Genomic DNA, 14,907 nt, shown 5'->3' on the forward strand with positions numbered 1-14,907 from the left:
ACTACAGTTGCTAGAGAATATCATGTTAAGCGGGTTTAGCTCAGTTGGGAGAGCGTCAGACTGAAGTCCACTTCACTCATATATCTGAAGGTCGTGTGTTCGATCCACACAAACCGCACTTAACTTTCTTTTTTTCCTTCCCTGGTAAAGGTAAAAAAACATGTTGATGTTGGAACACCTCTTTCTTTCTTTATTTTCTTCTTTTTTCTCCCAGTCGGTAGTGGTCGGAAGCTTAGAACGAACGGCTCGTTAATCTTGATTACAACATCTATCTCCAACCCGGATCGCCAGCATGGTTGGTTGTATGTAACTAACGTGCGTGTAAGTGATTGTTATCTCATTCATTGACTTGTAAACGCAAAAAAATCGGATTCGGACTCTACCTTCCTTCAATGTTGGTTGGTGCCTGTCTTTGATGGTGGTCTAGATCGTTGCTGCTTTCACACGCTTCGCTTCGCAAATACTCTTTCATGTTGAATATCAATGGGGACCGCTGTCTAAGGTTGCCAAATTCGCAACAATCAATTCGCTGTCTAAGGTATAAATCTTTCCGTATCACAAACTCCTTATCCACCATCATCTATACACGATCAACCTCAAGCCTCAAAAACCAACACCACACCATCATCACCAGCAGTAACAACCCTCTCGCCCGTCTCCCCCTGCACGAAGCCCAAAACACCACCGCCCTCTCCACCAGCATGTCCCCTCCACTCCTTCATCAACCCGCTCACCGCCGCGCCGCCCTGCATCGTCTGCTGAGTTGCCGTCGCGCCACGCAGATCCCATCTCCTGACCACACCGTCCAATCCGCAGCTCGTCAAAAGCCACCCGTGCGTGCCGGGCTGCGAAGTCGCGCTCTTGACAAAGTCCACCTTGACGACCGACTCGCCCTCGTGCGCGCCGCGGATGTGCTTGCGCACCGCGAACGAGCGCGCACTGTCGTACACGGCGATGCTGCCGTCTACTGAGCCCGCTGCCAAAAGGGTGTTCGGAAGGGGGGAGAAGGCGAGGGTCTCGATGCCGTCGCCTTGCACGGCGAGGGAGGCGAGGATAGCGCCTGCTTGGGCTGAGGGCTCGGCGCCCGCGCCGGAGGCGGAAGGACGTTGTGAGGGAGCGGGCATGCGACGGCCGGCGGGGCCGCGGATGGCGGGGGCGGGGCGGGAGGCTGTTGGCTTTGTTTGTTGAGGCTGCTCGGAAAGGCGCGGCAAGCCGACGATCTTGATGTTACCGCCTGCGCCGCCGGCGGCGACGAAGTTGCCCGAGGGCGAGATGGCGACCGAGTACAGGCCGCCTTCGACGGCGAAGCGCTGGTCGGCTTCGGTGAGCGAGACGACGGTCTGGCCGTTGTCGGTGACGAGGTTCTTGGCGGCGGCGACGCCCCAGACGTCGAAGACGTGCATGGATGCGTCCTCAGAGACCGTGGCCAGCAGATTGCCGTCGGCCGACCAGGCGCCCGCCGTGCAAGGGCCTGTGTGCAGGAAGTAGGACTGGATGATCTGGATCGGGGAGGCAGAGTCGGTAGGGTCGATGGTGAAGACCCACACGGAGCCGTCGGAGGCGCCGAGGGCGAGGGTGTTAGGGAAGTCGGCGGATGGGCAGGGAAGAAGCCAGTTGATCTCTTCGGTCTCTTGCGACTCAGCGAGGAACTGGAACTGGAACTGGTTGTTGCCCGTGCCAACGGCGTACACGCGTAACCGGCCGTCCATGCCGGCGCTAGCGAGGAATTCGCCCTTGGGTAGTGTGAAGGCGAGAGCGTTGATGCTGTCGGTGTGCCCGTCGATCTCGAAGATGGGGGTGAGCTGGGGGTTCTGCTGTTGGCCAGCGCTCGGGTCGGACTGGAAGCTGGGAGGGAGGACGGGGCGTGAGACGGCGGCGGAGGTGTCGAACACGTAGCCCTTGCCGGGCGCGTCGTCGGCTTCGCCTTCGGAACCGCCGGTCGCGATCAGCTGTGGGTAGATGGGGTGTTGCGCAATGGCGAAGACGGAGTCCTTGTGGGCGTCAAAGTAGGCGATGCTGTCGTTGTGTAGGAGGATCTCCTCGTCGCCTTCACCCATCTCGTGGTCTTCGTCGTCAGAGTCCATGGCGACGTCACCCTCGGCGTCGTCACCCTCAAAAACCTCGTCGATTTCATCCCCCTGGATAATCTCGTCCTCGTCGTGCATATCGTTGTCCTGGTGATCCTGGTGGTTAGGATCTTGGGGGTCTTGCGGGAACGGCATGGTGGAATGTGTGGTTTGGCGCAAGAGTTATTTCTGGTAGATTGATGAGATCGGAGGTGTATGAGGACGAATTGGCGAGGTCCAAGGAAGAAAAAGGGTATATGCAGTGCTGAAGTTGGTGAGACTTTGCGATCGCGGGCAACAGGCCTCTTCGTTATCGCGGATATAAGGAGGGGCGGCTGAATAATTTTTTGCTTGATAAGCTTCGATAAAATCTGGAATCGCGGGGTTCCAGGGGCTTCCTCTTGGCATGTCCAGGGATCCCTGGTCAGTGCTGATCGCTGACATAATCGCCAAATTCACGGCGGATGAACTCCTCGAGCTTGGACTCCGACACTGGACTTTTCCTTCACGATGGCATCACATCAATGCCCTGGATGTTTTGGATCTTTGAAGGCTCTCAGTAAACATCTTGGCGAAGCAATCGAATCATTTTCCAACACATCGAAATTTCCCATAACCGGCCATCATGGCGTCCAACGTGCATAGCACCTCATCTTCAACACCTGTTTGATGGGGCAGCCACGGAAATGTGAATAGCTTCACTTCTTGTGATTCCCTTAGGCGGCGGTTAATACCTTTGGCCGTTCGTGTCACTCGATACTTTTTCTGGTTATGAACGCGGCGGCGTAGAGTGGTGGAAGCTCGACCTGCCTTTGGCATCAGCGGCCTCCGACAAATCGCACCTCGCTGGGAACGATGGGTCCTCGTGAGGGTGAACGACAAACAAGCTGTTTGTTTGTATGATCGCAGAGAAAAACTGCCTTCAGATCTACACATGGCCGTCTCTCAGTATCGACCGCGCATAATTTGAGCCAGGACCATTTTACCGTTGAGAACTGACCCTTTCTCCTGACGGAGGGGGGAAGTGACGTCAAACTTGTCAATGCGACGGATCATAACCACATCACCCGAAAACCACACAAGCAAAAGTAGCACAGCTTTGCCGGTTGCTGTAAGCTGAGAGTATTTCTATCTCACGGCTGCGTGGTAGTGACGCGTCTGCTGTCCAGCACTGGCCTCCTTTTGCTAAATACGAGCTCTCCGAAGAGTAGTTCCGGAACATGCTTCCTTCTCCTCCTAGTTGTGTTGTCTCAAGGAGAGTTTTCTTCCTCCTACAAGCTGCCCGTAGAGGTTCTCTATCTCGTCTTGTCCATCATATCCCTATCAAGAAACCAAAGAGGTTCTGTTCATCACGACAACATCATCTAGACGGAACTCATCATTTGCACTTGCACCGACATCCATCATGAGCCAGCCAGTAGACATCCCCAAGGAGCAATGGGCGCAGGTCTATGAGAAGGATGGCGGTACGTCTTCTTCTTCTTCTTCTCTCCATCATCCAATTGAATGGACTTTCGTGTGTTATACCATCCATACTAACACCATAAACGCAGTATCGACCCTCAAGAAAATCCCCGTGCCCGAACCCGGCCACGACCAAGTCCTCGTCAACATCAAGTATTCCGGCGTCTGCCACACCGACCTGCATGCGCTCAACAACGACTGGCCGCTGCCGCGCAAGACCCCTCTGGTCGGCGGCCACGAGGGGGCCGGCATTGTAGTCAAAAAGGGCTCGCTAGTAACCAACGTCGAAATCGGCGACAAGGTCGGCGTCAAGTGGCTCATGGCCACCTGTTTCCACTGCACCTTTTGCCAGCAAGCCCAAGAGTCGCTGTGCCCGAGGGCGCAGCTGTCGGGGTACACCGTCGACGGCACCTTCCAGCAGTACTGCGTCGCGAACGCGGCGCACCTGGCCCGCTTCCCGCCGCACACCGACCTGGCCGGCGTCGCGCCCATCATGTGCGCCGGGCTGACGGTGTACAAGGGCCTGAAAGAATCCGAGACGCGGCCGGGCCAGTACGTGGCGATTGTCGGTGCCGGGGGCGGGCTGGGCACGATCGGGATCCAGTACGCGCACGCGATGGGGCTGAACGTGATCGCCATCGATGGCGGCAAGGAAAAGGGCGAGGCGTGCAAGAAGTTGGGCGCGGAGACGTTCATCGATTTCAGGGAGTCCAAGGACCTGGTGGCTGATGTCCGCAAGGCCACGTCGGATGGGCTGGGACCGCATGGCGTGATTTTGCTGGCGCCGCAGGAGCAGCCGTTCCAGCAGGCCGCGGGCTATGTGCGGTCGCATGGCACCGTGGTCTGTATTGGAATGCCGGCGGGCGCCAGGGTGAGCATGCCGGTGTTTGATACGGTGATTAGGATGATCAAGGTTAAAGGGTCGTATGTGGGCAATAGGGAGGATACGGCCGAGGCGGTTGATTTCTTCATCAGGGGTATGATTCATGCGCCGTATAAGGTGGTTGGGCTGAGTGAGATTGAGAGCATTTTCGATGCCATGAGGGAGAATAGGGTTATTGGAAGATATGTGATGGATATGAGCAAGTGATGGGACATCATGGCGCTTTCTGAGTTATCAACTCCGCGCAGTGGCTCATAAAAAATACAGTTCTGAGACTCTCCGACCCGCCTTCTCGCTTTCTGTCAAGATTACCAGGTTTACTTTGACGCAACTTGTTTTCTCGGATGTGTGACCAAACTGTCCCGTCGACATTGCACATAGTGAAGAGTTATCTCTGAAGCCCGTGAAAGCAACGATGATCTGAACTCAGAAATCTATAAGCTCTTTCTTGTATATACAGTAGTCCCTTCCCTCTGTCTTTTTTCTCTTCGTAATCCAAGGCAGTTGATGCTCAGCCAGCATGTAAATGCACCAACCCACGCTATCTAATGTCTTTTTCCCTCCTTTATTTTATCCCTTCCTATAAAAACCCAAGCAAGCCAAGCCTAGATTAGATCCTGTTGAACTCCTTTTTTCTAGACCCCCCTAATCCGTTTTCATTACAGTGTTGAAAGTACGTGTTAAACGTAAGCCGTAAAAAACATGGAAGCGCCGCTCACCCCTGAGTGGTTGAAATTACATCGGGCTACTCGTGTGTGCTAGCCTCCGGGTATATTGTTGAAAACTGAAAATCTGAAACCTGATCACCTTCCCGTCTCTTTTCTCCCACCTGCAAAGTCAAAAGCTGACCTATTGCTCACTGCTCCTGGATGGAGGACTGGTTGCCACCGGTGGTGTCCTCAACCGGAGGGCAGGTACAGAAGAGGTTCAGATCACCGTAGGCTGTAAAAGATGGGTTGTTAGTCACTGCTCCAATACAAAAAAAGGGATTGTTGCACATCACTTACTGTCGTTAACACGGGCAACGCTAGGCCAGAACTTCTTCTCCCTCAACCACGCCAGCGGGTAAGCAGCCTTCTCACGGCTATAAGGCCTATCCCACTTGTTTCCGGCCTCGCCATCGCCGCCAATGATGTCGGAGATGGGGTGAGGAGACATCTTCAAGACGTTACCCTCACGGGGCTGCTTGCCCTCCTCGACCTCACGGATCTCCTCGCGGATGGCGATCAAGGCGTCAACGAAACGGTCGAGCTCCTCCTTGGACTCGGACTCGGTAGGCTCGATCATGAGCGTGTTGGCGACGGGCCAGCTCATAGTGGGAGCGTGGAAGCCGTAATCCTGCAGACGCTTGGCGATGTCGATGGCCTGGATTCCGGAAGTCTTCTCGAACGGACGGGCGTCGATGATGAACTCGTGGGCGCAACGGCCGTGCTCGTTGGTGTACAAGATGGGGTAGTGATCCTTCAGACGGCTGAGGAGGTAGTTGGCGTTGAGCAGGGTGACCTGGGTAGCCTTCTTGAGACCAGCACCGCCTGTTTCCAGAGGTTAGCAAACACATTCACAAATGACACTGACACAGTTCCAAGGACTGGAGGACTTACCCATGAGAGCGTTATAGGACCAGCTGATGGGCAAAATGCTGGCACTGCCGTAGCTCGCACTGCTAACGGGCAAGTTGAGCTCGGTATTCGACATGGTCTTGGTGGTGGGCAAGAAGCTGGCAAGGTGATCCTTGACGCAGATGGGACCAACACCAGGACCGCCACCGCCGTGGGGAATACAGAAAGTCTTGTGCAAGTTCAAGTGGCAGACGTCGGCACCGATCTCTCCAGGAGAGCAGAGACCGACCTGGGCGTTCATGTTCGCGCCATCCATGTAGACCTGTCCTCCGTGAGCGTGCACGATCTGACAGACCTTCTTGATCGCAGGCTCGAAAACACCGAAGGTGCTGGGATACGTGATCATCATGGCAGCGAGCTCGTTCTCGTACTGCTTGCACTTGGCCTCCAAGTCGGCAAGATCAAGGTTGCCCGTCTTGGTGTCGCACTTGATGGGAACAACACGCATACCGGCCATGGCTGCCGACGCAGGGTTGGTACCGTGAGCGGAAACAGGAATGAGACAGATGTCACGATGGCTTTGCGCCCGGCTCTGGAGATACTTGCGAATGACGCGCAAGCCAGCGAATTCACCCTGGGCGCCCGAGTTGGGCTGAAGCGAGCAGGCATCCATACCGGTGATGTCATTCAGCTGGTTTTCAAGTACCTTTGTGAGCTTTGTGTATCCCTCCGACTGGTCTGGCGGAACGAAAGGGTGAAGGTTGGAGAAGCCGGGAAGCGTGATGAGGGCCATCTCAGCACTGGCGTTGAGCTTCATGGTGCAGGAGCCCAGGGGAATCATGGAATGCACCAACGACAAGTCCTTGGACTGCAGATGATGGATGTACCGAAGGAGTTCCGTCTCAGAGTGATGTGTGTTGAAAACGGGGTGAGTTAGGTAAGACGAAGTTCGACGCAGGGGTTCCGGAAGATGGCCCAGCGGTCCGGACTGCTTGATCTGCTCGACATGGTGCTTCAAGAAGTGCTCAAAGATCACTTGCGGGTTAGCGTCAAGGGCCTCATCTCTGCCTTGGGTCTTGAGGCTCCTCGCAGCATCTTGGAATGCGCCAATGAGGTTAATGAGATCGTTTTCGGTGGTGGTCTCATCCACACTGATGCCGGCCGAATCGGTGGAAATGAAGCGAATGTTGATACCTCTCTCTCTGGCGGCATAAACCAGGACCTTGCCGATATGGTCTTGGTTGATGACGAGGGTATCGAACGGCACCACCGAGCCAGTTGGCGAGTAGAGCTGCAGCCCGCAGAACTTGGCTGCAGACTCAAGAACCCTGGCACCCAGGTTGCACCTTTCCGCGATTGCCCGAAGGCCCTCGGGACCGTGGTAAACAGCATAGAATGAGCTGATGTTGGCCAAAAGGGCCTGAGCAGTGCAAACGTTGCTGGTAGCCTTCTCTCTGCGGATGTGTTGTTCTCTGGTTTGCAAGGACAGTCTCAATGCGCGACCACCGAGACGATCCTTGGAGACACCAATCAAACGACCTGGCATCTTCCTCTTATGCTTCTCTTGCACCGCGAAGAAGGCCGCATGCGGGCCACCAAAGCCCAGAGGCACACCAAACCGCTGAGAGTTGCCAAAGGCGATATCGGCACCCCACTCGCCTGGAGGAGTCAACATGGTAAGAGCCAGAAGATCGGTCGCAACACTGAGAAGAGCGCCTTGCTTGTGAACAAGGTCGGCGAGCTGTCGGTGCTCCAACACCTGGCCAGTTGTGTCTGGATATTGAACCATGACACCAACCAGGTCGTCGCCCAATTCCTCGAGCTTGGAGGGGAATTCGGGATCGTGGAAATCCAGAGTAATGATGTTGACACCGAAACCCTCGGCGCGGCTCCTGAGGACGGCTCTCGTCTGAGGGTGAAGCCTGTTAGAGAGGACATAGGTCTTGGTGGGGCTCTTTGTTCTGGAGGCAGGGAGAGCATTGAGCGACATGGTCATGGCCTCGGCGGCAGCGGTTCCCTCGTCCAGCAAGCTCGCATTCGCAATTGGAAGGCCAGTCAGGTCGGTGACCATGGTCTGGAAGTTGAGAAGGGATTCCAGTCTGCCTTGGCTGATCTCGGGCTGGTAGGGCGTGTAGCTTGTGTACCAAGCGGGGCTCTCGAGCACGTTTCTCTTGATGACCTCGGGGGTGAGAGTGCCATAGTAGCCGGCACCGATTTGAGCCTTGATGCTGTGTCTGTTGCTTGAGGCCATAGACTCGGCGATCTTGACGATTTCCCACTCTTGATGGCCCTGACGGGTAGGGTACTTTTTGGTCGAGTGGAACCTGACGCGGTTTTGCGGGAAGAGCTCGCGCTTCGACAAGATATCTGCAGGAATGACCTCCTGAACGAACTGGTCCAACGACTCGACAGGCGGATCCAAAGCCCCAAGCATTTCCTGAATGCTGGAGTTGTCGGGACCGATATGGCGACTCGCAAAGTCCTCGCGGACGGGGAACAGCTCGGGATACTGGACCCAAGCAGTTCTGGGGATAACCCTCTTCAGCTTTCCTTGCGAACGTCCTTTTGATGCCCATCGCAGGCCGGAGGCAGCCACCAGCGGTTGTGGGCACGAGACAGCAGTGGACGGCCTCAACGGCAGGCGGGCAGGCATGGCAGCTCGGAAGGCCATTGTCGAGGGCCCGACGATGTGGCCCAAGCGGCCGACACGTCCCGGAGCAGTCATGATGGTGAGCTAACGGGACTGGCCGATGAATACGGCGATTGGATCGGCGGGGAGGGATGAGGCAGGCCCGGACTGCCCGGCGGAATTGGCGGGTTGATAGGGTGGAGGGAGGGAAGATGGGACGAACTTAGAGTACTGTGCTATGACAATGAGGGAGGAAGAAGAGACGAGACGAAAGGGAGAAGGAGAAGAAGGAAAAGGACCTGGAGGGAAGGAGTCAGGGAGGCGGGGCGAATCTGGACGGACCGCCCCCGGGTATCTATACGATATCTCGATATCTCTGGAGGAAACGACAAGGGACGGAACTGACACACACACATCCGGAGCCAGTCACAAACAAAACAGCAGGACAGAACAGTCACAACACCGTCCACTGGAAGGGATCATGTCCCAATCCAAAGAGAAAAGACCGGGCGTATCCCCGTCCCGTAGAGGCAGTTCCCATGACTACTAGCAACACTAGTATGACGACCCCAATGGCTGGCAATAGCAGTAACAAGCCGCAAAGCGATAGCGATTGTAGAAAAAAAAAATATGGACCAGTCAGGCCCGACACCGGTAGTAGTGACTAACGCAATCGAGGATCTTTCTCGGCCGATGAAGTTTGAGTGACACATTGGAATGCGGTTGGAGACAGGGAATCCATCCCAAAGTACCTTCTACTTTTGAAGGGGGTTGTCGAGGCCAATATCAACGACACACGCTGCAGTGGCTGGCACATGATGTGAAAAAACAAAAACAAAAGAGTACGGTGAGTCGCAGTCGAATTGAAAACGCAGACTGGTTCAGAGGGGAGGACATTGGACTTGATTGCATCACCAACTGTTCTTTTTATCCTTCCTGTCCGATCTTGCCATCTTGAAAGTACTTGCTAGTGTTCGGCCAAGTCCTGTCATTCACTAGCCAAAAAGATAGTCCCCAGATCTTGTCGAACAGTACGGGGTACGGGGTAAGAGGTACAGGGTACATGCTGGCCCGTTTTACGTCGTTATCGAAGCGCGGCAACAGCAGCAAACAATGTCGAGACTGTCGGGTATTCTCGGGCCGGCCATAGTCAGGGTTTACCTACATCTGCTGCGACCTCAAGAGCTTGGACCACAGGTACATTGACCGATAAGCGCGCTAGCTCCTTCTGATAAGAGCTGATAAGACAAGCGAGCGGAATGAGGGGCGATTGAGTGAACCCCTGCGGCTGGACCCGTTCAGCGCTGAAGCGAGCGCGCTGCAAGGCGCGGAAAGCCGTTCTGGGGCGTCACTGCACGACGGGAGCCCGGCCGGCACCCCAAACAGCTGGGGATCCAAAATTTCAAGACGACCATCCATCACGGGAATCGGCCCCATCGTATCGTCCAGCAGCCCATATCGCGACCAGTCTGCCACAAGTAACACGTCAACGCGACTTTTATACCAAAATGTTCGGAGGATGTAAGTGCCACCTCATGATTGAGCAGTCAATCTCCATCAGCATAGAAAAAAATCATTATTAGCTTTTGCAAAGCAACAAGCAACAACACAAGCAAACAAACAAACAATACCACTGAATCCACCACCATCGCCGCCATCATTGTACATACCTAACACTGACATTTATTTACCACTTCACAGTCCAGCCCCCTGCCCTCTCCCGCGAGGAGCTCCAGGCCGCCGAGGCCGAGGCCACCTTCACCATCCAGCGCGCCGTCTTTACTGCCGTTGCTCTCTACCTCTGTTCGTCTACCTACCTACCTACCTCTACCTGTCCTCGCCAGCCGGGCAGCTTCCTTCTCTCATTGCACTGCCAATGCGCTTCCCTGTTCTCCGGTCTGGCCTGAAAGCTAACAACAAGAAATCCACATAGCCCCCTTCGTCATTGACGCCGTCAGCAAGGTTCTCTAGATGTATTATACATAAACAACGAACGAGTTGCAACAAGAAGACGGGAAACCAATCCACATCACTTCGAGAGAAACAAAGCGTTACATGAAATAATACGCCTGCGTTGCCTGAGCTCCGATTTTTCGGCGCGGCTGAGAAAATGGAATGGATAAAAATGATACCCATACCGGGGCGGGACTCCCTTCCTCCCGAGGCTGTACGATATGTGTCAAGATGCGTTGGACTGAAGTATGAAGCACTTTTTTTTTCTGTTAGACACATCGGTCAAGTCTGAATACTGCTAGGGACCTTTTGCGGATTGCCCGTTGATGGCGGTATACGTGCGGGAACCCGTCTATCTGTGACACAAGCCATCACATTTAAGTAGTGTATGTGGAAAAATGGGGCAAATTGGGCTTGATGTCGTCTTTGACAAACCACATACACGGCGCCCAGTTTCGCAGCCAAGTTTGATATGCCTCGGTGCTGAGACCAAGAAGCCCCTCACGAGTTTGATGTATTTCCTCCATGCCGCCGCCTCCAGTTCCCACACAAACCACTGAACGCCAATACATGCTTTGTACACTTCATCCCGTTCCGCTCCAACACGGCTTTTCCACATTAAATCCTTTAGCCATGGGCTTGGTTTTCTCGTCAAGCTCTCAGGTGGCCCTACCAGACTTTCTGATCGATTCCTCCCCTTGAACCACTCTTACTCAACCACGGACTCTCCCCTTTACATGGGTGCCGGAGTAGGCTGGTGTTCCTTCTCCCAGTCCTCATAGTCCTTCCTGGCTTCCTCGACCTGCTTTTTGAGGTGCTGCAACTGCTTCTCGTAGTCCTCGAGGATCTGCATCTCCAAGTTAGCATTAATCAAGTTGACATGATCAGGGCACATTAGTACAGAAAAAACAAACCTTCTTCGCTTTCGCCTCAACCTCCTCACCAAGTCCGTCGCTCTCCGCAAAACCAGGCTTGTTGATCTCATCCTTCAGATTGTCCGCATATCCCCTCAAGATAATCAGCCTACTCCAGAGCTCCTCCATGCGCGCGCTCAGCGCCGGGTCCTGAATGTTCTTGTCGATCTTGGCCAGCTTCTGCTTGAGCTCGTCCTCGTCGCTGCTCAGCGCGTACCCCCTGTTGCGCAGCACCTGGACTCGCGACGCCAGCGCCAAGCACCGCTTGCTCAGCTCCGCATGTCTCCTCCTCGCCTTGAGCGCGCGCACCGAGTGTTCGAGGCCGTGACGCGACAGGATCTCGTCCAGGCTGGCGTTGATGGCGTGCAGCTTGTTGTTGAACTCGGTGATCACGCGCCGCTGGAGAAGCAGGCGCGCGACGATGGCGGGGAAGCCCGCGCACAGCACGGGGATGTAGTTCGGCCCTGGCTTTTCCGCGAGAGCCTCTTCCCACTCCTTGGGGTCGTCGTTCGGTCCGGGCTGGTAGAGGGGAGCGGCATGCTCATCGACCTTGTTGTAGAGGTACGTCTTGAAGGCGCAGTTGGGGTTGGTTGGGTCCCATTTCTGAGTGATGACTTGGATCTGCTCCGGGATCGGCTTCTGGTCTGCACGCAGTCGGAGGTTAGCAAACATTGCGAGGCTGTTTTCCATCTCGTGCTCGTAGTTTGGGAAAGGTGGCATGAGTGAACGATTCGGCAATGGTAGCAAATCGAGGAATGGTGTAGAAGACAGCTACAGGCACAACGTACAGGTTGTCTGGCTTCCGGGCTGCCATAGAGAGCTGCCCAACTGCTGGTTCTGGGTTGCCTGCGACTGACCGAGGATGGAGGCAGTTGGCAGTTGTTGTTGTTGCGGCTGCTGCTGTTGCTGCTGTTTAAAGCCGGCACGTCAGCATTCGGGTCCATTCAGCTTGCCCCTGCTCCAAACAAATTCCGACGGAAGATGGCAGAGGGATGGCTTACCGTTTGCCCGAACAACGAAGTGCCTGTCTGAGGAGCGCCGAAAAGAGATTGGCCTGTCTGCTGGGTTGTACCGAATAGACTCATGGTGCCGGTAGTGTCGTATACTGGCGGAAATAAAAAGCGCGGAAAGGAAGACGGCGCGTGCAGATGGAAACAGCTGAAGCCCGTGAAAGAAAACAAATGCGACGGTGGGGATTCGCGGCCGAGTTTGGATAAATTGGTCGACTAAACGCGGTCCAAATCAAAGCTTATAGGCACGCGATCAGGTTCGCTTTGGCTGGAATAATCGAAAACGTCGTTATATCGGATACTGAGTCGGGAGTCACGGTTGTCGCGATTCGCAAAGCCGTCGTTGCTGGGCAATTCTTGGAGTAGAAATTTACGGGGTTGTACGTAGCGACAGCGACGACGCCCACTTCTGGTTCACTTGCCGTGCAGGCGTTGAGGAGGTCAAAGCTCCTCCGGCCGGTTTTAGCGCGTCAGTGGTCTGTTGCGGCTCACCGAGGTTGCTGGAAGGTGAGGCCGGCGGGCATGAACGCCAAGAGCTTGACATTCACCAGCCAATCAAGAGCAATCAGCCGCGGTCCACTCACAGCCAGGCCACTCGAGGGTAGCCGGCAAGAGGTACGACACCATCACCAAGCTACCCGTCCAAAACCTGCCCTCGAAGCCTCGATTTGTTGCCTTTGCGATCAACGACAGGCTCGCCTGAACCGACAAGATGGCTTCTCGGATTCCCCAGTATGTAACACCCCAGCTTGCGCCCAGCTGCAGGAGAGCAATTGGCATTGTTTCGCCATGTCCAGTTGGCGACGGCGACTGCGACTGTGACCCCATCATTACTACAGAGATTCTGCTGCAATTTTGGCGATAACGAAGGGCTGACCATCATTCACATATCACAGGTTCAACCAGCAGGTCCTTTACGACACCACCCCCTTGCCGGACTCGATCCCCAAGGTCAAGGAGCTCGGTGCCAGTTCTGCCCCGCTTATGTCGGCCGCCTACTTCATCGGAGCCCGGTGCCGCGATTACAACGATGATTTCATGCAGTGCAAGAACGAGAACCCCGGAAAGGGCGAGTTTGAGTGTTTGAAGGAGGGCCGAAGGGTTACCCGATGCGCCCGGAGCGTGTAAGTCAACATATATGTTGGAGGTTTGGTGGAATATAAAGACGCCGGGGAGAGAGTCATGTCGTGGATAAGGAGTATGGGGAACATTGTGGAGACACTTTGGCTAACATGGATACGGGGTCGAACCTCTGTCGCAGTATCGCCGACATCAACAAGTCATGCCTGGAAGAGTTCCGCAAGCACTGGACATGCCTTGAGGACAACAACCAGCAGCTTTGGCAATGCCGTCCTGCCGAATGGAAGCTGAACAAGTGTGTCTTTGAGAACTTGGTAAGTGACGCCCGGTATCCATTCATCCATCACCAGCACAATCCGCGTGGTATTAGTGCATGACTCGAGCAAAGCCATGTTGGCATGCGCCCCGTCCATGGGCTCTACCTATTGTTTTCTCGCCTTACAAGATATTACCAACACTCACCACATGTTCATCCCAAATCCGTTGTGCGATAACTTACCAAGTCTCTTTCCCACTATAAAAGGGTCTCAAGAAGGAAATCCCCGACCAGCCTCCCAACGTCACACCCGTGCACCTCAGGAAGCAGATGATCTATGCGCATTGGCCCATCCCCCGTTCCGCCGAGGTTTTCGTTCCCCCAACACAGACTGGTGACAGCAACAAGGCACCAGCTGCCGCTTCGTCATCGTCGTAAAGCCCGGAAAGAATGCATGGGGAAGGGAAACCTGGCAGAACAACAGGACTTAGCAGGAAGAACAGAACTGCAAAGAGAATTTGCCAAGGGTGAACATGTCCGGGACAACGATATGTGGTGGTGATGAAAGATCGGTCGGTATGGTAATGATCATAACTTCTACATACCCTCCTAAGTCCTTCAGGTGAAGAATCGACAATGCAGAGCAAGCGTTTTGAGGATAGCAAGTGAATATTGTTTGTGTAGGCTGTGGCATGTCCTGTGTTGGGGCGGGGGAGTCTACGAGTTGAACGATGGTTCACTGTACATACGTTTATCCACCCTCGTCATCATGAATGTCGTAAAGACGACTCTCGGGGTATGTCTGTCATTCGGTGGTCCGTTTACTCCAATCTGTTAGGGTCCTAAGGAAGGGGTTTGAGCCTCCAGTGTCAAGACCAGGACTAGGTCAGTCGTTCTCCCCATTTCTGACGTTTCTGACGCTGAAACGACAGGATTGACAACTGACAGCTAAGTTGTACACATGACCTCTACACTACTACGTTTTGACAGACATTCCATTTCACAAGCGAGTTCGTTCTACGAGTACTAACTAGTACGAGTACAACGGCGCAACGATTCCACACGACACGGTAAGCCCTTGCTTACATATCCC

At 54.6% G+C, this 14,907-nt stretch overlaps 6 protein-coding genes and 1 non-coding gene across 7 annotated transcripts; 4 read left to right on the top strand and 3 right to left on the bottom strand.

The window, feature by feature from the left end:
* Nucleotides 1-29: 29 nt before the first annotated feature.
* B0H65DRAFT_t4 lies at nt 30-118 on the top strand. The gene has a single exon. It is a non-coding gene; the product is annotated as a tRNA-Phe (tRNA).
* Nucleotides 115-2,447, bottom strand: B0H65DRAFT_448225 (WD40-repeat-containing domain protein). The gene has a single exon (XM_062825895.1). It carries the CDS (start codon nt 2,220-2,222, stop codon nt 597-599), a length of 1,626 nt encoding a protein of 541 aa, XP_062685768.1. The 5' UTR covers nt 2,223-2,447; the 3' UTR covers nt 115-596.
* A 1,024-nt stretch (nt 2,448-3,471) lies between these two features.
* On the top strand, nt 3,472-4,620 carry B0H65DRAFT_504492 (chaperonin 10-like protein; the record flags this gene model as incomplete). The annotated part of the gene is made up of 2 exons (XM_062827921.1): nt 3,472-3,532; nt 3,620-4,620. 2 exons carry the CDS (start codon nt 3,472-3,474, stop codon nt 4,618-4,620), a joined length of 1,062 nt encoding a protein of 353 aa, XP_062685769.1.
* Nucleotides 4,621-5,269: 649 nt separating this feature from the next.
* On the bottom strand, nt 5,270-8,697 carry B0H65DRAFT_416011 (putative glycine decarboxylase P subunit; the record flags this gene model as incomplete). The annotated part of the gene is made up of 3 exons (XM_062824016.1): nt 5,270-5,355; nt 5,421-5,945; nt 6,015-8,697. The coding sequence occupies 3 exons, from the start codon at nt 8,695-8,697 to the stop codon at nt 5,270-5,272; spliced, it is 3,294 nt and encodes a 1,097-aa protein (XP_062685770.1).
* Nucleotides 8,698-10,109: 1,412 nt separating this feature from the next.
* Nucleotides 10,110-10,572, top strand: B0H65DRAFT_543716 (translocase of outer mitochondrial membrane subunit 5; the record flags this gene model as incomplete). Its single annotated transcript, XM_062829247.1, has 3 exons — nt 10,110-10,122; nt 10,303-10,404; nt 10,535-10,572. The coding sequence occupies 3 exons, from the start codon at nt 10,110-10,112 to the stop codon at nt 10,570-10,572; spliced, it is 153 nt and encodes a 50-aa protein (XP_062685771.1).
* A 699-nt stretch (nt 10,573-11,271) lies between these two features.
* Nucleotides 11,272-12,635, bottom strand: B0H65DRAFT_11103 (nucleoporin complex subunit 54-domain-containing protein). Its single transcript, XM_062820577.1, has 4 exons — nt 12,470-12,635; nt 12,257-12,377; nt 11,469-12,112; nt 11,272-11,401 (listed from the first exon to the last, which is right to left on the bottom strand). The coding sequence occupies exons 1-4, from the start codon at nt 12,551-12,553 to the stop codon at nt 11,288-11,290; spliced, it is 963 nt and encodes a 320-aa protein (XP_062685772.1). The 5' UTR covers nt 12,554-12,635; the 3' UTR covers nt 11,272-11,287.
* A 399-nt stretch (nt 12,636-13,034) lies between these two features.
* B0H65DRAFT_11171 (NADH-ubiquinone oxidoreductase 20.8 kDa subunit) lies at nt 13,035-14,277 on the top strand. The gene is made up of 4 exons (XM_062820588.1): nt 13,035-13,210; nt 13,375-13,602; nt 13,740-13,872; nt 14,082-14,277. Exons 1-4 carry the CDS (start codon nt 13,191-13,193, stop codon nt 14,250-14,252), a joined length of 552 nt encoding a protein of 183 aa, XP_062685773.1. The 5' UTR covers nt 13,035-13,190; the 3' UTR covers nt 14,253-14,277.
* Nucleotides 14,278-14,907: the final 630 nt, after the last annotated feature.

This window comes from Neurospora tetraspora, assembly GCF_033439725.1.
Source record: "Neurospora tetraspora strain CBS 560.94 chromosome Unknown B0H65scaffold_1, whole genome shotgun sequence".
Classification (NCBI taxonomy): domain Eukaryota; kingdom Fungi; phylum Ascomycota; class Sordariomycetes; order Sordariales; family Sordariaceae; genus Neurospora; species Neurospora tetraspora.